The sequence below is a fragment of the Simochromis diagramma genome, unplaced genomic scaffold (assembly GCF_900408965.1).
Source record: "Simochromis diagramma unplaced genomic scaffold, fSimDia1.1 OVJJ01000150.1, whole genome shotgun sequence".
NCBI classification, from domain to species: Eukaryota; Metazoa; Chordata; class Actinopteri; order Cichliformes; family Cichlidae; genus Simochromis; species Simochromis diagramma.
This window is the reverse complement of record NW_024387083.1, coordinates 71351-91694: the sequence shown is the minus strand read 5'-3', so window position 1 is coordinate 91694 and position 20344 is coordinate 71351. Positions and strand designations below refer to the sequence as shown.

The 20344-nt window shown below is 42.4% G+C and overlaps 1 protein-coding gene across 2 annotated transcripts; it reads right to left on the bottom strand.

Moving 5' to 3' along the window:
- Positions 1-1089: 1089 nt before the first annotated feature.
- Positions 1090-18045, bottom strand: zmp:0000000896 (caspase recruitment domain-containing protein 11). 2 transcript variants are annotated; one of them, XM_040045960.1, is made up of 24 exons: positions 17801-18045; positions 14401-14690; positions 13149-13286; positions 10355-10541; positions 9501-9639; positions 7789-7959; positions 7555-7674; positions 7334-7459; positions 7036-7215; positions 6832-6936; positions 6404-6440; positions 6203-6240; positions 6026-6114; positions 5896-5942; positions 5640-5760; positions 4735-4912; positions 4461-4584; positions 4095-4335; positions 3812-3881; positions 3596-3698; positions 3321-3479; positions 3113-3225; positions 2220-2335; positions 1090-1986 (listed from the first exon to the last, which is right to left on the bottom strand). In XM_040045960.1, the coding sequence occupies exons 2-24, from the start codon at positions 14630-14632 to the stop codon at positions 1779-1781; spliced, it is 3042 nt and encodes a 1013-aa protein (XP_039901894.1). In that variant the 5' UTR covers positions 14633-14690; positions 17801-18045; the 3' UTR covers positions 1090-1778. The 2 variants fall into 2 exon arrangements, with proteins under 2 accessions (XP_039901894.1, XP_039901893.1); XM_040045959.1 differs by having other exon boundaries at positions 14401-14646; positions 17801-18043.
- Positions 18046-20344: the final 2299 nt, after the last annotated feature.

Sequence of the window (20344 nt, the reverse complement as noted above, 5' to 3'; positions counted from 1 at the left end):
GGCCTATCTCCCCTCACCACACTCCCTGCCGGTGGCTGATGCCCTCAGACTTTGGTGTGTTGGTGGTCCTTGTCGTCTGGGGCTGAGCGCTCATGTATGTACCGGCTCACTCCTGGTGGCCAATTGGCGGGGCCGGGCGCCTGTGGCCCGGCTGGGCTCCTTCCGGGGGGTGGGATGCCCTCAGACTTCTGGGCCTGAAGCTCGGTCCTCTCTGGCACAGCTGGCTGCCGGCAGAGCCCGCGGGCACGCCACTGCAACCCCCTCTGGCCTCTGCTCCGTAGCTGCGGGGTGACCTCTCCTTTGGGGCTCTACTCAGCTCTTCCCAGGAGGGTGGCACGGTTCCCCCCCCTTTGGTGGTCCTCCTCGGGTCCTTGTACTCTGGGGCCTCTGGATATCTGGGGCCTGGATCTCCTCCATACCTGCTTCATACCCTGGTGGACGGGGCTGTGGCTCCCCACACTCCCTAGCAGATCGTTACATGGAGAAACCTTTGGAATACAAGCATGCTGATCCGCACAGGTATGCACACAGGTGTACACACGGGTGTTCACAGACGCGGACTACACCTTTCTTGGCTGCTGCCTCAAAGCACATTGTGCGCTGTCTATCGTGCGTGCTGCACAATATCGTTTATTATTTAGTATCTACTGATATCTACTGCTAGCTAGTTTATTGTGATGGTGCTGTTTTTTTATTATGTTGCTCTTTGTTGTTTGCTTTCTCTTCTGTTTTTTTTCTCCATACAGGTGACCCAGGTGTTTTGTTTGTTTTTCTTTTTCTTTTTTCTCTCTTCCCCCCCTTCTCACCGTCTCTTCTCCCACTTTGGTTTTCTTTCTCTCCCTCTCTTTCTTTCATTCTTTCTCCCTGTCCTATCCCCCAGTCATGTCTGTCCCGTTTGTAGCAACCGAAAATAAAATAAATTCATAATTATAATAAAAGTCAATCAAATGGACCAATATGGCAAGGCCATGATGATCCACTTGGTAAAATAAATCCGCTTGGCATCTTTCTTGGCCTCAAGACAACAATTCTGATGGCTAAAGATCCAAACGGGACACAAAAAAAAAAGAAAAAAAAAAAAAGAAGACATTTGAGCAGCTAAACCTATTGTTTCAGGCTCTTTGCTTTGCATTCAGTTCAGTTTGCAGTACATTCAGATTGAAATACAATAATGAATCCACTCTGTCTAAACTCGACACCTTAATGGAGCGTTCATTATTTCACTTCAAATGAAAAAAGCTGAAGAAAACAGGCTGACATAAAATGTAACTGTCCAAACAAACACTGGCCTAGATCTATAATGCACAGATAACATTGTATGAAAAAAAAGCTTCAGTTCCCTTAACCTACAACATCTGTCACACTTAATATTCTCACAGCTTCAGCTTTTCACTCAAAACATAATTAAATGACCCGTGGCCTAAATACCAAAAACTAGGCTCCTTGTGTTATTGAATATAGTTTTGAAGTACAGAAGTATAATAATAAAACCTTAAGTGTGGTAAGTTGAAGGGAAGATTGCAGTTTTAATGAGGTAAGTACATTTGTACTTACATGTACCTTCCTTGTGCGGCTCAAATAAGTTGCAGTTTTTTTTATTTATTCTAGCCAGTCCAGCTTGGCTATTATAGAGACCTATAATTATGAGAATTTCAAAATTAGGTTAAAATGTATGTACACAAGCCTAGTGTGGGCTCCTTTGAAATTCTTAGTAGATACTGGCACATGCACTAGTCATACATGGTACCACACACACATTCTCTCTCTCTCTCTCTCTTCTACTGCAGCCTATCCAGTTCAACCCAGACCATCGCCCTCTGCTGGCTGTGGATGTTGGTACGTAAAGCAGCCAGCAGCTCATCAGTGCAGCTCCAGGTGTTGGGCTCCAGGGTGTAGTGAAGCATGGGCAGTGTCTCCAGCTGCAGCTCCTCGGCGTGGCACAGCTCCTCCATCACACTGTCCTCCCCACAACGTGGAAAAAACTTTCTGTTTCAAGTGATGGATAAATAATCACAGAGTATCTAAGACATGACTTTTTCAAATATATGTATTTCAAGGTAAGAAATAATCACTCTAGAGAAGTTAAACGCTCCTTACTCCACGAAGTGGATTGCCATTAAATAAATACAAAGCTTGGATAAAGTACAGTAGTGCTGCTATGGTGAGACCAGAACTTACTGTAGCACTGAACTGAAAACTGCCTGTGTGTGCACACTTACCTCAGCTTCTTGTGTTTTTTGTTCTTGGGGCGAATATGGATGACGATGGGGTAAATCCCAAGTCTCAATAAGCCTTCAACACTGGACAAGCCCAGCTCGAGCAGGCAGTGTTTATCCTGAGACAAAGAGATGGCATCTGTTTATCTACAGCTCGTTTAAGGTCCCAACACACCATTTCCATCAGGTTGGGTCAGGACTTTGCCTGGGCCATTGCAAAACTTGCTGTGTTTGGTTTTCTACAAACGTGGTGCCTTCCATTATGACCAAACATCTCCTGTATGTATGCTGCCATACAACAAGCCATCCTTGTTTAGTCTTTTTTAAATCATGCTCTCATGAACTTTAACATTTAACATGCTAACTGAGGCCAGGTGAGTCTGAGATTGAGCACCTGGGATTTAAAATTTTTTTTTGCAGTTTTTCTGATCAGACCTTGGGACGACTGTGGTTTTGTCTTAACAGAGTTCAATCTGCACACTTGCATGTTCAGGAGCAGCAAACTGCCAAACCATCTCCTTTTCTCCTTTTATAGAGGTGCTCACACTTGCTGATGATCAATTAATCAAGTGGATTTGATTAGCAGCTCCTGGCTGCTCCTTACCTTCTTAATTTCTCTAAATTTCCTCTTAATTCTTAATTATGGAAGCAGTAAGGGTGAACCTAGTTTTTTAAAGGATTTCAGAGTCCTGTGGAAATTTCTCCCCACGATTGTCGGTAATTGACTTTTATTGGTTACTTAATCGTCCTAAAAACAGCATTCTTTATTCTCCTTGAGGAAGACATTTAGTAGGATGGTTGTAAAGCAAAATGTGGTGACATTTTTGCATTTTTGTCTGGCAAAGCAAAAGCTTCTTTTTGAAAACCACACCCCCAGAAAACACTGCTGACCTTACCTGGCTGATGACATCCTGTATTGACTGCAGCCTTATGCCAAGGGCCTTCTCTGGACTGCAAGAATCCAACAAGAATATTCTCTTGTCTTGTCTCTCTGAAGCTGGAATGGGCTCTGAAAATATTTAATGTATGATCAACAAATCAGCACCAAACTTTGTGCACTGTTGGGTGACTGTGAGTGGATAGGTCTGTGTGTTGCACAGATACCTGGCTGGCAGGTGTTAAACTTTAATCCAGACTGTGCTGGTTGCAGGAGCTTCTCTATCAGACCACGGGACAGCAGAGACGGTGAGAAGATGACTGGCCGCTTGGTCTGAACCTGCACTGACTGTACTAAACTGTAAGGGATTAAGTGGTCCTCATGGCCTGACATGGCAAAAACAAGTACAAATACATCAACACAAAGTGTGCACATACACAAACAATCCATTTATGACACACACATGCTATTTCATTGAGGGAGCGACAGGGCTTCAACTTACGTTTGCTGAGCGTGTAAAGGACCTGCTGTGTGGAACCAATCCCACGGCAGTTTGGATCCACAGCTTTGACCAATCGTACACGGCCTGATGTTTTCTTTAAGAACTACGCAAAGAAAAATATACGTCTTCCAATGAGGAAACGGGCAAAAACTGTAATATGAGGCACCACAGTCGTTGTGCATGCTGATCGTGTAATTTAAATATGCATCAACTTACCATCTTCTTCTTAGAGTCCTTTTGCTCCACTGACATTTTTCGTAACCTTATGAGTAACAACTGTTGAGCCCTGAAAGAGAAGTCGATATATTCTTAGTTATTTACACTAGTCACACAGCTATTTTGTTATCAATCTAAATTTATTCGCCAGTTTTGTAAATATATCTACCTTCTCTTATATGTACTTGAACTAAATAACACTGGCCTTGTGGAACTTTCGGGACTGAATTGTGCCTTTAAAATAATAATAAAGCAAAGTCACGTCAAAGTCTGACTGACATACCGGTTGTAGTTGGGCATGGATCCTGTCTGCAAATGCTTGGCTGTGCTCGGGTCCACCAGGGAGCAGCGCCATTGGTATTTTCCATTGTACCTTGTATCTGTGACATGTATAATGTCATCACAAGAAACACCCAAAGATGGCGGGTCACCATGAGGCTCCATGCTGAGATTAACACGCACATAGAAAGAGTCGGGACCCAAAAAAGTTGGCGATGAAACCTGTGAGGACAGGTTTGAGTACCCTGAGGATGAGAAAGCATGAGAGGGGGCACCTTAGCGTCACCTTTCTGCACCACGAGAGGAGAATTCAAGAGCAGACTGACCGGCCTCATATGAATTTTTCAAACCTCTGAAGTAACAGACTCACCCTCTGGGTTGCTCTGGAATTTAAGTGTTGACGGCTCGGTCCACCACTGCAGAGAAAAGTGGGCCACCTCAGCAGTGCACTGACTCAGCAGCACACTTCCCCCACCAAACAGGACTTGCTCCAGCTAAAAACAAGAGGACAAAAACTGCATGTCATTCTACAGCCTCATTTTCATAGAAGCAAAGGCACACACTTGTCCTTGTGGGACACGTATTTCCACATGCACACATTAAAAGTGCTCATATATGATTTAATCGCATATGCAGACGCCCACCTCCAGCAGCTCACTGCCCTCCTTCAGTCCACATTGTTCAGCTGGGGAACCTGCTCTCACATGGCTGACAAATATCCCCGTTTGGCTTCCTCCAATGATGGTGATGTCATCGGCAAGACTTGGTCTCCTGTGCTTTGGAGAGGTTGGGGGACTTGGAGATGGTGAGCAGTGTAGGGTCCTGAGAGATGGCAGAAGACCGTCAGAAGCAGTAAGGATGAAATTACATAACATTAGTCTGTGACGGCATTCACTTTTCTTTGGTGCCACTTTTGTGCTCTTTACAATATGTTGTACACTATGACAAACAATTGCACTTATATAATATTAATCACATTCAAAACTGTTTAAAATTTTATCATACAGTTATTATGTAATGAACTCAATTTTTTAATACCAAAAAGATAATAATAATAATAATAATAATAATAATAATAATAATCCGCCAGGAGAAAATAAAATGAAGGACAAACCAGATACATTTTAAAGACATCTAAACATTTAAACCATGAAGTTTTTTTCTTTAATTGTTTAAATTTGAAAATTTTACTTCATGTGCTGGAAAGATTTTTTCTTTTGAAGCTGTAGATGGACATCTGCTCTTCCTTTTTTTTTTCTTAGCTCTGTTGGTTTGTTCTCGCCTGTTTGTTTACAATAAATAAAGTTATTTTTGAGTTGTGTAATGGTCTGTGGCCTAATACCCACAACATACCTCTGACAAAAGAAATGTTAATGCTCTTCTATACTAATGTTAATGTTAGGACCTTTTAGGACCATCATTCTCACCTACGAAGATTAAGAGATTGCACTGCAGAAATTAATATTACTTGTAATTAAGGAGGAAAAATGACAGTTTAACAGAGCTTTTACTGGTTTCAGTGACAGACATCAAAGCTGTAAGTTTGTACCTGGGCACTTTGGGACTGGGCTGCTGTGCAGAGACTATGGGCAGGTTGACCAGGTCAGGGGGGAAAAAATGAGACTGCAAGGAGCTCCACGAATCTGACAAAGAAGGCTCACTCTGCTCACCTGAAAACACCAGAGAGCCTTTTAATGTACACTTACATTTTTGTTATTATTAGATTGAACATGATTAATCACCAACACATTGATTAAAAAAAAAAAAAGATTGTGCTGGTTGTAAATGCAAAGAGTCAAATGTACCTGGAATGTTGTCATTCTCATCACTGCCCCATGAGTCCAAGTCAAACCTTTGTGGAAGCAAAACGAGGAAAATGGTAATCAACGTGAGAATAACGGGGGAAATTGCAGGGTGAAAAATATATGAACTCACTCTGTGTTGACTCGACGGTTGATGGAGTTCATGCAAGGAGGAAAGGGGAATGTGGAAAGGCGGTTTATTTCCTTTTCATTGGTTTCTGTCTGAGGGTGAGGAGGTAAACATAAAGATGCAGATCTTTAGAATCTTATTTTTATTATTTTTTATTATAAGCAGGGCTTTGATACTCACTGACAGCAAGAGGTTCTCCTCTGAGTTTGAACCAGAATCTGTGAATCAGCAGAAAAACACCGTTTACTTTAACCTAAAACACTTGTGATGAAATCCCCCACCGACCTTCCTACTTTGTGTAAATGAAAAGTACAAAAGCAAAAGGATTGCACAAAGAAACACTAGATAAGCATCATCCAGCTGCCAGTGTGGTTGACTTACCCTCTGAGTTTTCATTGGCTGGGCCACTAGAGGGCACCTGTGACACAGAAAAGATGCTCAACAGAGTATGAGCTCACAGATAATGAGATGTAAGGTACAGGCACGAACATGCAAAGAGTTGCACAAGAACGCATTGCAACATTTCCTGCTCATAATAGGACCCCTTGCCTTGTCTAGCTGCAGTGAAATGTTTCAGTCAGAAAGATACATTCTCTGCATAGCACACGAACAGCATGAAAAAACAAGTTTTTATCCTGTGGGAATTCCTATGATATAAAATTAAGTGGTGATTACACAGCAGTTAGGTCAGTAACACCTGATTCGATTCCCTCTGATCTTAATTTAATCAAACAGGGCAGTTGTGATTCTGTTGTTATTGTCATTCTCATCATAATAACTAAACTACTGGTATTAACCGCAGCACTGACCTTTCTTAGTAACAGATTGGTTCTTCTCGGCTGCGGGCTCAGATCCAGGCCGGGGGAACAGCAGGGGCCAAAGCACTGTTCCTCACTACACAGAGACAGGTGGGACTGGGGGGCAGAGATGGAGGACAACACTTGCATTAAAAAGTTTCTGTAGAAGGCAGGGGAAGGTGAGCGCTGCCCTCATGACTTAGTGTTTGAACTCACACAGTGCAGGCAGGAGCTGTTTGGCTCCATTTTCTCCTGGCTCCTCTCCCTCTCTTTGTCCAGCTCTCTCTGCTGCTGCTCCAGGTTGGCCTGCAGCTCAGCAATGCGTTTACGCAGACGGTTCTTATCCAGCAGACAGTCGGTGTACTCAAGCTGCAGGCTGTCTCGACTGCGCAGGGCCTTGAGATGAGAGGACAGAAGTGCGGAAAGTGAATAGGTTGGTGATGTGCGAGAATAAGCCAGAGCAGCTAAAGTGACTGATGAACTCTTTGTGGTTAGACAGTGTGCTCTCACTAACCTGGTCTCTCTCCTTTTCCAGCTCCATGATTTGGTTGAAATAGGACACACTCCTCTTCTGCTCTGTCTCCCAGTCCAGCTGGAGAGTCCTCACCTTCAGCTGTAGCTGTTCGCACTGAGACTCCAACTGCAAGTACAGTCCAGAAAAGAAAGTATCATGAAGGAAAAGGTCATTATAATGTTATAATGTATTATATAATATGATGGCAGACAACCTCTCACCTTGTCCCTTTGCTCTTCAGTGTTTTGGAGCTCGCTCTGTAGTTTGGTGATGATATCGCAGAACTCCTGTCTCTGCTCGGCAGCCTCCCTGCGGTCCTGCTTCAGGATATCCATCAGAGCCTGAGGTGAACCAAAACAAAATGAACACAGATAAAAAAAAACATACAACAAAGAATGATAACAGCTTAAAAAACATGATTTCAGATGATACACAATATGCAATCAAAAACATACAACGACTCCAGTGGGTGGGATCGAGTTCTTCATCTGACTTCCTGTAGTCTCAGTTTTCTTAGGCAGGTTTTCTGGTAGAGCAGGTGTAGAACCAGTTACAGCTTTAGAGGCATCAGGGGCAGCACTTGTTTTTTTCTCTCCTGCTGCCAGCCTGGACTTAAGCTCCTCTACCTGCATGTATGGAGAACAAGCAAATAATAAGCATATCAATAACCTGCTAGTGTGGGACTCTTTTATATATTAATATCAGGAGCTAATATCAGCTGCTCCTTTATTGACAGTGGGTTACCACGGCAAATGTTTTTTCCCCTGATATTGAACCAGGGATCTTTTGTTTTTCAGGCAAATATGTGAACAATAACACAAAGGTCCCACTGATAGCAGTATCTCTAAGTCTACAAATATTATCCATTAAGGGGACTTGTTACACTCGTAATCCACAACCAGTTCAAAAGGTGAGACCCAAGGAAAGTCACAAAGAAGACAAAATGAATATAATGCAAGATGATATTAGCAGTGCAAAGGTGGAGGTGTGTATATGAGGCAGGGGGATTGGCTATTTAAAAACGGGCGTCAAGAACGATAATGTGGGGCATCTAGCCACGAAGGATGGAAAACAGGAAGGGAAATAGATAACGGTGTGACCTAACTGAGAATTAGAAAAATTAAAAAGGGAATGATGTCACTGAAACGTTTTAACCACTTGGTTCTTAAAATAGTCGTTTCTGCTTTTAGGTCAGCATGATGTCGGTCAAAGCGGGCATCCCTAATATGGTCACACAGATCAGGCTGGGAGCACTGAAGCCCCACCCACCGCTAAACAAACTCTGTGTTTACGAGGGACAGCAAACAGAAGTAAAGTGGCTTAAATGGTGTGTGGCCTTCAAAGGAGAGAAACCTTAAATGGCTTGTTTTAGACAGTAGACAGCAGCCGCTGGCAAAAAGATCCCACTTTGAGATAAGAATGACTTCCAGTAAACAGCTGGAAATGAGCTTAAAGCTTTAAGGTGGAACATTTAAATGCAAAAACCAAAGAGAATTCCACAAGTTGCTTCTTTCAGAGTTTACGTTTCTGTGAAAATCTTTCAGGGACCTTATCACGTGTCAACTGGTCCACTGTGGCTCTTCAGAAGATGACAGGAAGGCCTATAGGGTGGGTGGACGTCTCTTGGTTTTGCCATTTTGGACTTAAAATAATAAGAAAAAACCCAGGGCTAAATAATGATGATTTCAAACTATTCTAATAAAAATATAGGATTTTAAAGATCATAGATAGACTGTAGATCATACATTGACTTGCAGCTATTAATATCGCCTTATTTTTACAGCCAGCTGGCTCATTCCTCAGTGGTTCTGTCAACATGTTGTAACAAATCCTGGGGTGGCTGATAACATCTGCCCCTGCTGGCTCGAGCCGCTTCATTTATCTCTTTTGCTGCGTGCCATCCAAAGAAGTTTCGTTGCCTCAGGTGCTTTTATTTGTTCCCTTTTTTATGCCTTCAGACACCACATAACTTCCGAGAACAGCGCTTGTTTCTGTTATATGCATGGCAGCAAGAGGTATCGAAGTCGTATCAAAGCAAACAAAGCTCTTTCTGGCTGACCTGGAGCACCTAAAACAGCAGCTTAAAAGTGAAATCAAACAGATGCAAAATGCAAGAGAACTAACATTAATATAAAAATATATTTTTCTTTCACCCAAACCAACTGACCTGACTCAGCAGTTCTCTCTCTCTGGTTGAGGCTTTGCCTTGATCCTCCAAGGCTCTGGAGTACTTCACAGCCTGCTCCAGGTGTCGGTCTTTCAGCTTTCCCAGCTCTCGACTGGCTAACTCCCAGTCTTGACGCAGCCTTGAGATCACAAACCATCCAGATCACACATTTTCACTTTTTGTTACCAACTCGTTTTTCTACAAATGTAAAGATGAATTTTCGTGGCTCAACAATTTTAGATAACTCTGGAATTAGCAGAGGTGAAGATCTTGAGATTTGAATTTGGAGTGAGCAGGATGGACAAGATTAGAAATGAACATCAGGGGACAGACCAGATTAAGTGGTGCAAAGACAAAGTCACAGGCTGGAGGTGCCAGGCTGGAGGACAAGAGGAAGTCCACAGAGGAAGCTCATAGATGTAGTGGAGGAAGACTTGCGGAGAGATGGTGTGTCAGAGGAAGATGCCACCACAACCAACATGTTTATTTTTTTATGTTTTTCTCAGTGTTTAAAATGATTTCTGCAGAATGAGAGTAAAACAGTTTGAAGAAAGTAACATGAAATGTTCTTAAAAGTGTTTTTTTATTGTTCAAAAGTTGTTTAATGACAGAGAAACACATTCTGGAGCCAACGCTGTAGCAACACATCAGGTTTCTTCTCACTGGGATATAAAGTAGAGGGAAAGTAGGCGGGAACAATGGTGCCCTGACCCCTGTAGCTCTGACAGCCTTTGTGGATTATTAATGTCACCTTGTAAATTCACCCCATGTGAATTTACAGGTTTCTATGACATATTTGATTCTCTGACAGAAAAGCTTTAAAGGAAGAAACTGGAAACTAGAAAAGCCCAAACCTTTCCAGCTGTAGTTTGTCGTGGCGTAACTCCTGAGCTTTACGCTCAGCGCGGCTTCGCTCCTCCTCCGCCATCCGGCAGCGCTGAGACAGGCGCCGTTCGCACATGCGGCTGTTTCGAAGCTGCTCCCTCAGTTTACGCACCTCCAGCAGCAGAAACTGAGTCAAACCCTCTGGACCTTCCTCATCTGTGTAGAAAGAGAATCACACGTGGAGGTCATTATCATGGAAGGAGGGTATTGTGAATCAATGGAAATTGTAAACTGAATTGTGAGCCAGAGAAACTGGCTTTAATGTGTGGGGAGAAAGGACAAATACATGTTTATGTGTTGTGGTCGTCAGTAAATGGCAGCAAGAGAACATTAATGCCAAATGTGCAAATGTGTTCACTCTTTTCTCTGCTCTTAGGCAACATAATAAATTCAAATTCAAATCAAATTCAAATTTTATTTGTCACATACACAGTCATACACAATACGATATGTAGTGAAATGCTTGGACAACTGCTCGTGACCTAAAGAAAACAAAAAAGGAAAAGGCTATGAATAAGATAGGAAATAAATATGAAAAATTAAAAAGGGTAAATTTAACTAGGAAGGAATAAAATATAAATTAAGGTTAAAAATGAAATAACTGTACAACACAAATTAGAATGAAGGGTAAATTTAACTGGGAGAATAAGATAAAATATATAAATTAAAGTTGAAAATAAAAATAACTGTACAACAAAATACACAATATAGAACTATATAAGAATGTATGAAGAAATATAAATAAATATATACACAATAACAGCAGCGTGATTTAAGTAATGAAGTGTAAACAAAGTCCAGAATGTCCAGTGTGTGTGTAAGAACTATATGTGTGGGTCAGTACTGTGTGGTGGTGTGATTGAGAGACCGTATCGCCTGCGGGAAGAAGCTCCTCCTCAGTCTCTCTGTGTTGGTTTTCAGGGAGCGGAATCGCTTTCCTGACCTCAACAGAGAGAACAGTCTGTTGTTGGGATGGCTGAGGTCCTTCACGATCTTCCTGGCCTTGGTCCAGCACCGCCTGCTGTAGATTGAGTGCAGGTCAGGGAGCTCGGAGCGGATGGTGCGCTCAGCTGACCGCACAACCCTCTGTAGAGCTCGTCTGTCCTGCATGGTGCTGTTCCCGAACCAGGTTAAGATGTTTCCCGTCAGGATGCTCTCTATGGTGCAGGAGTAAAAGTTCCTGAGCACCTTGGAGGGCAGTTGGAAGTCTCTCAAGCGTCTGAGGTGGTAGAGACGCTGACGGGCCTTTTTCACCACGGTGTTGATGTGACAGGACCACGACAGGTCCTGCGTGATGTGAACTCCGAGGTATTTGAAGCTGTCCACTCTCTCCACTGGGCACTCGTTGATGACGGGGGTCTGGTAGTTCCTCTCCTGCTTAGTGCTGAAGTCCACTATCAGCTCCTTTGTCTTACTGACGTTTAGAAGGAGGTTGTTCCTCTGGCACCAGTTCTCCAGATTCCTAATCTCCTTCAGGTAGGCCGTCTCGTTGTTATCAGAGATCAGGCCCACCACGACGGTGTCGTCAGCAAACTTGATGATGGTGGTGGAGCTGGTAGTGGCCACACAGTCATATGTGTACAAAGAGTACAGCAGGGGGCTCAGAACACACCCCTGGGGGGCTCCAGTGCTGAGAGTGGTGGAGGCTGAGACATGTCCGCCCATCCTTACTGCCTGTGGTCTGCCAGTTAGGAAGTTGGAGATCCACTGACACATAGATGAGCTGAGTCCCAGATGCTCCAGCTTGGTGGTGAGTGTGGAGGGAATTATGGTGTTAAATGCAGAGCTGTAGTCTATGAAGAGCATTTTAACATAATTCCCCCTTCTAGTGTCCAAGTGAGTGAGTGATGTGTGGAGGAGATTCTATTAATAGCTTTGTCAAATAATCATATGCTCACTTTCAAAGAAAGCGCTTATGTTCCAGTTATTTGTTAACCATTTCTGTTCGTCAGCAATGAAAGTAAATTAGATGTGTTTGCGGATAAGATTCACATACGGCCCCTTTTAAGTTTAAATGTCTTGGCTTTAATTTGGTTGTCAGTAAAGAAGAACTCATCAAACTCATCACTTTGGGCTAGGCTAGTTTTTGCAGTCCAGAGCTGAATTATGTGAAAATGAGTGTATTCAACCATCGATGTTATTATGCTGTCATAGCACCACTGTGAGAACCCCTATGACAGCTGGGATAGGTTCCTGGCTGCCATAGGGGTTAGATGTCAGGTACATCTGTCTGTCACAGGGCTAACAGAGAGAGATAGACAACCATTAAAGTGCAAAGTCACAGTTTAGAATCATCATTCAGCCCAATGTGCATGTTTTTGGACTGTGGGAGAAACTCAGAGTACCCGCCGAGAACCCATGCAGGCACGGGTAGAACATAAGTGGGTTAACACTTGGGACTGAATGACTGTGACGTGACAGACTAACCATTGCACTGCCTAAGTATAAACCTTAAATCCTTAAATGTAATCATCAAAATACTTTAGTAGTCTTCACAGACACTCAGTTGTTTTTAAAATTTATAGTGAATTAAGCTAAAATGCATTAAAAAAACACACCCACAGTAATTTGAGTGTATAAGTTCATCATGAAATCTAGAATATCCCCATACATGGAACATTTTCCATCTCACGTAAATGCTTTGGGTGATTTTTCTTAAGCCTGAGTTACTTTAACTTTAAAGTTTTAATTTAAGGTTAATTTATGGTTTAGTCCAACTACTATGCTATTCTTCTTTCTATCCACAAAAAAATCTCTGCTTGCCTAGTATGAGGGAGCATCGGTGTGTTGGCTGTTGCCCGGTCAGCTGTGTGTACTGCTCTGGATGGTAAAACTCCAGTGACTCCATGAAGGCCTGAAGACCTCGCTGGCCCTGACCACGCAGGATGTCCAGCAAACGGCCTTTTTGTGACAAATAGGGAACAGAAAACATAAGGTGAGTAACACTGCAAGTGTGGAATAATTTACTTTCCGTTGCATGACATTATACAGTGACAATGCTGAAAGATAAGTGCAATGACAAAAGGTCAGGTTAGGGTAAAGCAGCACGTTTAACTAACAGATTAAAGAGTCTCAGCACAAGAATGCTACCTCTTTGATGTATGTGTCATTACCTCTGTAGTTACATGCTGTTGGTATTTCAAACACGACAATGATAAAAGACTGAAACAACAAAATTATCCAGGGGTTGGACCAGGTGTTTGCCTTCAGTGTCTCTTAATTTACAACATACCTTTCATCTTTATCCTCATCCTTCTCTCTGCCTGCCTCGACTTAGCAATGAAGTTCCTGCTCTTTTCTCTCACTGGAGCATTTATTCAGTTCTCCTGTTTCTGACTGATGAACTGTTAGACAAACATTCACATCTAATGTTTATCCTCTTGAAGTTTTACCAAAGAACCCACTTCTTTAAGTCTTTTAAGACTGCAGCTCAGCGTCAAATGAGTAATCACGTGTTTGCTTAAATTTCAGTGCTCTGACACCATTGAAACGATGCTGAAGCACAGATGTCACTTTGATTCTAAAGAAAACCTGAAAATGACAATTTATGAATCATTTCCTCAAGGCGTCGCTCGCACTGAGACTTTAAATGTGTTTATTTATATTTCAGTTACAATCATTTAACGGGCCAAATGAGCAGGCCAAATTCTCTGAGCAACGGTGTTATGTTACACTCCCATGAACTGTAGTAGACCATTGCTGGTTGTGACTAAAGCTTGGATTACTGCACTTTCAGCTGTGGCAGTACAAGTCTGTACAAGCGGATTAAGAAAGAAAACTATAGGAAGTGTGGGATGTGACCCATATCTTGTTATTGGGCGTCGCACTGACTGCGGAGGATGTATGCTGATGGTTTTGCTGGGTGAGTGCACTGTTGAAAGCTACAGTACTTCTGAACCCCTGTGGTATGGCATGTTCGTATCGTTCTGAAGCACCATCTTTTCCTCATGTCTCTATAAATCTGTAGGTGCTGATCACTGATTTGACTTTTCAGCCGAGCTCTTCTTCCTCTCACCAGCTTTGCTGATGCGCAGGGGGTACTGCGTGGAGTTGAGCACTTCATCTTCATCCTGCTCGTCGATGACCTTGCACTGGCGCAGGTACGGCGTGAGTTTTGCCGGGTTGAGGATCCGCGTGAGCTTGTGCCGTACTCCCTCCACGCGGTCCCACAGCTCCTCGCAGCGCTCCTCTGACCACGAGGGAGAAGCTTGTGATTCCTCCTGAGCGATGTCGTCCTCCTCCTCCATCCAGACGGTGACACCTGCGCACGACCAAAAAACGTATCAGTTCAGCAAAGAGCCTGGTCTGGAAAGATAAAACAATGTCCCTTAGTTCATGTTTTTTTCCATTTACCGAAAATATGCTTGTTGCCTTGGGCCTTGCTCATGTCCCACTTCAACTTTACGAGCCAGATTTCCAGACATGCCCTATGTCCACTCCCAGACTAAATATTTTCCCAAGCAGAATTCCTTTGTGAATTTGTTTTTGTCTGACCCCTCTTATCTGAATTCCTTCAAACATCAAAGTAGGTCAAACCTTGTGTCATTTATGCGCTTTCTAAACAGTAACTATCTGTTTTTAACAAATAATAATAACAAAAACCTTTTGAGAGCAAGTTTAATATAATTTCATGCCATAATTCGCTGTGCCTAACACTGAAAGGCTATAAATCCTGGTAGGATTACTGGATTAATCTGCTGCAGAGCGAGGAAATGAAATGGGGCTCCTTTACTTAGAAGAGTCTACTCACTACAAAACAGCCTGACAGGTCTGTTGTGGAACTGAGTCTCCAAAAAAAGACTAAAGAGACAAAGAGAAACTTATTTGATGAAGTAAGTGAACAGGAACTTCAATATAACAAATCAGAAGTAGTTAAATTGTTGTAGAGCAAAGGGTCTGCTGTTGAAGTAGCAGGGAGGACTCCGAATCATGGGCTCAGAGGACAGGAATGCAAAGATAGGTGTGACTCATATTGCACATCAACAAACACTCCAGGGGACCACAGACAAAAGCTTTCTCTGCCTGATTCACTTCACGAGACAAGGGGAGAAAGTGAATAGAAACCGTCACACAGAATTCCTCCATATTAAAGAAGAGACAACATAAAGTGCGGTGATTCAGTTATCAGTGAACTATAAAGTACGAAAATATACCGTAAGGCCCCCAAAAGCTGCATGGATCGCAGACATATGTCATTTTTGTTGGTGGGGCAAATATAGTGGGGTTTATATTTCCAGAAAGTCAAACAAACTGATCCATTACAAAAAAAAGAGAGATTATTTTTCCCATATTGATGCCTGAGTGATAATGGGAGTTCCTGCCACTCTGTGCAGGTGATCAAAGCAGTGTGAGGTAACAGGCAGGTTGAGGCAGGCTTGGCTGATCTGTTTTCATGGGATTACGAAGCAACTCCTTACACTCAAGGAAAACAAATACTGGATAGTCATTAGCTGTAGGAAGCAGTTCATCTGCACTGCTAACCAAAGACCTGTTTTATATTCAGAGTAAATAAAAACAGCGGCACACAGTAACACCGATAAGATAAAATTAAGTATCGTTTGGTTCAATGAGAAGATTATGCTTGAAACCTGTTTATCACAGGGTTCATCTCCATATCTTTCAGTAAATTTCACTTATTGTTTGTTTTGGAAATGCGATACACCCCCACACCTTCTGTAAAGTGCAAAAGTCTTGAGTCAACCCTGATTTTTTTATATTTTGCAAGGAGTCAGACTTTCCTGTAAATATAAAAAGCAGTCTTGATCAATATTTCTTGAAGCTTTCTGAAGCTTTTTCAAAGTTTTTCTTTCTTTCTTTGGCCGCTTTTCCCTACTTGTTTTCAGTCCAGTGTTTGTACCTGACAATTTTCTGGGGAATATTTTTTTTTGTTTGTTAAGCTGCTTAACACTGACCTTCGAAGCATTCAGGCTAACTCGAGGGATGAAACAGTGTTTGTTGTGTCTACAGATAAAAGAAAATTCGGCAAAGAGCCAATTTAAAGTTGTATCTTGAGGCACTTTTTTACTAGAAGCATGTCCCACATCATTTGTTCCCATTTGTTTTTTGAATCTATGGAAAATGTCTAAGACAAAAAGACAACACAGTCTGACAGCCAAGTAGTAGTACTCTAAAGAGCTAAAGAGCCATTAGGAAACTTGGGATATCTCGGCAGTATGTGCTGTGTGTGGTGTGCAGTGTGTCCATAAAAAACTGCAGAAGCAGATAAAAAAAGAAAAACTGGCAGGCCTACAAAACCATTTAAAGCAGATGAACAGCACCTGGAAGTCCTGTTGTTAAAAGTCCCGACACAGGACCTGAAAGATGCAACTGGCCCTTCCGTTGCTCCATGGACTGTAACAGACCGCTGAAGCCTAACCAAAAATGATCTCAGTAGAAGGCTTACTGTAACAAAGTCATTCTTAATGAAGGGGAATAAAGGCCGAGGTAGCCAAATTACAAAAGAACTGCAATGAAAGCAGGTCTTATGAAGTGATGTATCCAAGTTAGAAATTTTTGGCTAATCGTCTGTAAGTTTGGAGAAGATCAGGAAAGAGGTACAAAAGTGAATTTATAAATCTATCAGTAAAACACGGTGGAGACTCTGTCAGTCAGTGGTGATCCTCCCTGAATTGATAGAATTATGAATGCAGAATAGTGGAGTACTATCTGGAAGCATTTGATTAGAAACAATTTCATTTTTTGGCGACAATAAATGATGCCGAACAGACTGCCAATACAGTAAAAGTGTAAATGGATAGAAAAACACACTGTTGAGTCTGGAATAGTCTGGAGAATTATTCTTGAAGAACTTAAAGAAATGTCAAGAAATCTGACTAAAAGATTAAAGGTGGTCATAACAAATATTGACTTTCAAGTATGTTATAATTATACAGACTCCGTTTTTGCCTTATAGTGTATTTCCATTTATGTTTGCATATTTTTTAAACTGCTGTAACCATTTTCAGTTTTCCGATTAAAACATAAAGCAATAAGGAGTGACTCTGTCGGACTTTGGGAAAATCCCTAGTTTGTATTTGAAATGAGTAAAAATATACTAGAAGCGTTCATAAATCACCATGGTCTGAAATTATTTTGTTGCAAGAAACTGGCCTTAAAAAAATCAAAAATAAATAAATAATGAGAATAATAAACTTGCAGAGACTGTCACTGCAGCTGTTACTACTTCAGCAGTTGTTATGCTTGTTTACAGAAATCAGACATAAAAGCGTACCACTGATAATAACCCAGTAACAGGAGCACACTCCTGCTGCCCGGTAACACCTGTTTATTCGGTTAATGATTGCTAGAAAAGTCTGGTAACCTGTTACTAGTAACACCGTTCAAGCTAATCAAGCTAAAAATTACGCTAAACAGCGACTAAAAATCTGTTACTTTAATCTTAAATGTTGACTTACCACTCATAATTTTCTCCTGTGAATCCGAGTCCCAGTAAACCGCACTGCGATCCAGTCTTTACATCCCAGTCAGGTCCACAAACACAGCCGAGGAGCGCACGATACGCGCTCGCACACCTTTGCGTACTCTGCTCCAGTTCCTCCACCCTCAACCACAACATCCAATTGTCAGGCAAGAGGAAGGAGGGAAAAGTCCCACTCCTCTCCAAATCACGGCGGATTTCCTTATCGGGACTTTACCGCGATGTATGATGTCAGTGTAGCAGAGGCCGGAGGCACTAGATGGCGCTTTCAACCAATGCTCGTCCACACACACACACACACACACAGACAGACACACACACACACAGACAGACAGACAGACACACACACACACACACACACACACACACACACACACACACAGCTGTCACGTATAAGCTCCGCATTTCACACTTTCCACGGCTGTCAGATGGAAAAATTAGACAGTCTACCTTCGGTTCTCACTGCTGCCTCAAATTGTTAGTTGCCACACAATTGTCATAAAGAAAACACTAGTCATTAACCGCCAGGTGCTACAAGAGTAAAAGGAAAAAAAAAAACCTGCTACCTTTTAAAACTACAGGGGAGACGGTTGTTATTGCAGGAAGCCCTGCCCTGGAGCTCAGCAGGTTAGTCACCAAGACAAGGGACACCTGAGAGAGCATTTTGCCCAAAATACAGTGACGCACAATTTCATTCTCAGACTTTTTTCAGACTTTTGTTTGGGCTTGTCCTCGGTATCTTCCAAATCTCTTGGTAAATATAGTCTAATGAATCAGGGTTTCAAATAAGTGGGAACCCTGACTCATCCATCCAGGAAGAAAAGAGGTAACAAGCCTGTGGAAGGTGTGGAGGTGTGGAAAATCAGTGTGTAGATAGGTGGCAATTACCAGTCATATATAAGGAAGTAGAGGAGCAGTAAAAGACTTTATGACATCTGTGTTCATTTTTCCCTTTAAACTAAATTTAAGTACATCTTTAACATGTATGACATAAACAAAACACATGGTTATAAAGCCACCCATAGACCCTTTTCTTTTTCAGGGCAGCTAACACTTAAAGTGGGCTCACTCAGGGATTGTCATGTGAAATGAGTCCTTCAGTTACAGTATAATTCAGAGAGGAAATGCAGGGGGCCGGCAGAAGAAGGTTATTTTCCGTCCCCAGTTCTGGGCTTGGGGTCTCTGTGGTCCTGCTGAGAGACAGCGTGGGTTAATGCAGACAGGGGATTGTAAATGAGATACCAAAATATGCATTCATACACCCATACATTACAGGAAGCTAGGTGGGGAAATCAGCTTCCTCCCTCTATTTTCTATCTTCTGGTGTATCATTTTTCTTTGACTTTCAGTTTCACCCGTCTGTACTTATAGCTCAAAAAGTCATATCTTGCCTCTGCCTGTCTGCCTTCCTGACCCCCTCTTTTGTGCTCCCTCTTGCCCACTCTTTTATCTTCTCTATTCTTCCCTTTTCTATTTCACTTCGCCTTACTGTCTGTCATCAGCTTTCTTCTTCAGACAGCCCAATCCATTCCCCTAACTCTCGGTTCAGGCCTTGGCCTGCGGCATGAGGGAGGGCTGCAGTGAATGAGCATTCCTGTTGTTTCTGAGGTGACAGCGGCACAGAGGAGCCATTGAAGACGGCACCGGACCCCACAGTTCGTTCATGCCGGAATGTGTGATATTGTGGAAGTTCAGTCAGACAGAAATAGTCTGCGTAGAGTTCCTACGTTCACTGCACATATTTAATTTTTCTTCTCTTTGACTTTTTCTTTTATGAATAAAAAAGTAAGTGCGTGCTTCAACATCTGAAAAGCAAAATGCGCTATCGTGACCACAAGAATACAGTACTGATCCAACAACTTCAGCTAAAGCAATAAGAACCCAGAACAGAATGAAAACATCTTAAAAATGCTGATTTCTGTTGGGTTCATCTGTGTTGTTCTTCTCCGCTCCTGCTCAGAACACAACAGGCCTGGCTCTTCACCCGGCAGCTGACCCCACCGATGACTCAAGGGTGGCGGCTGCACAGAATCACCCCTTTGTGTCCACAAAGAATGCATCTTTTCTGGCTTTTTTAGAAAACAGAGGCAGAGAAAGCGAGCCGCGGGGGCATGAGTAACGGAGACAGATTTAAATCTGATGACATGTGATTTATGCTTCCTTTGGAGGCAGAAGATTGTGACAGAAGATCCCCTGACTGATCAGGCTGCTGATAAGGGATACTTTAAGATAAAGTTTATAAGTGAGAAATTAATATTAGGTTAATATTAAATGATGTGTAGCAACTATTCCCTACTGGTAAAGAGGAAGATAGATTTGTAAGAAAGCCTGATTGGATTCCCACGACCAAGAAATACACTTGATTTTCCTCTAATGTGGGAACTCCAGCATAGCTTAATGAGATCTTGTAAATATCCCACAGTTATATGCAATTTCCTGTTTAGCATGGAATCAACATCGATAATCACCAGAACATCAGAGTGAAGGAAGAAATTCTTAGCAAAGCAAACATCATGCCTAG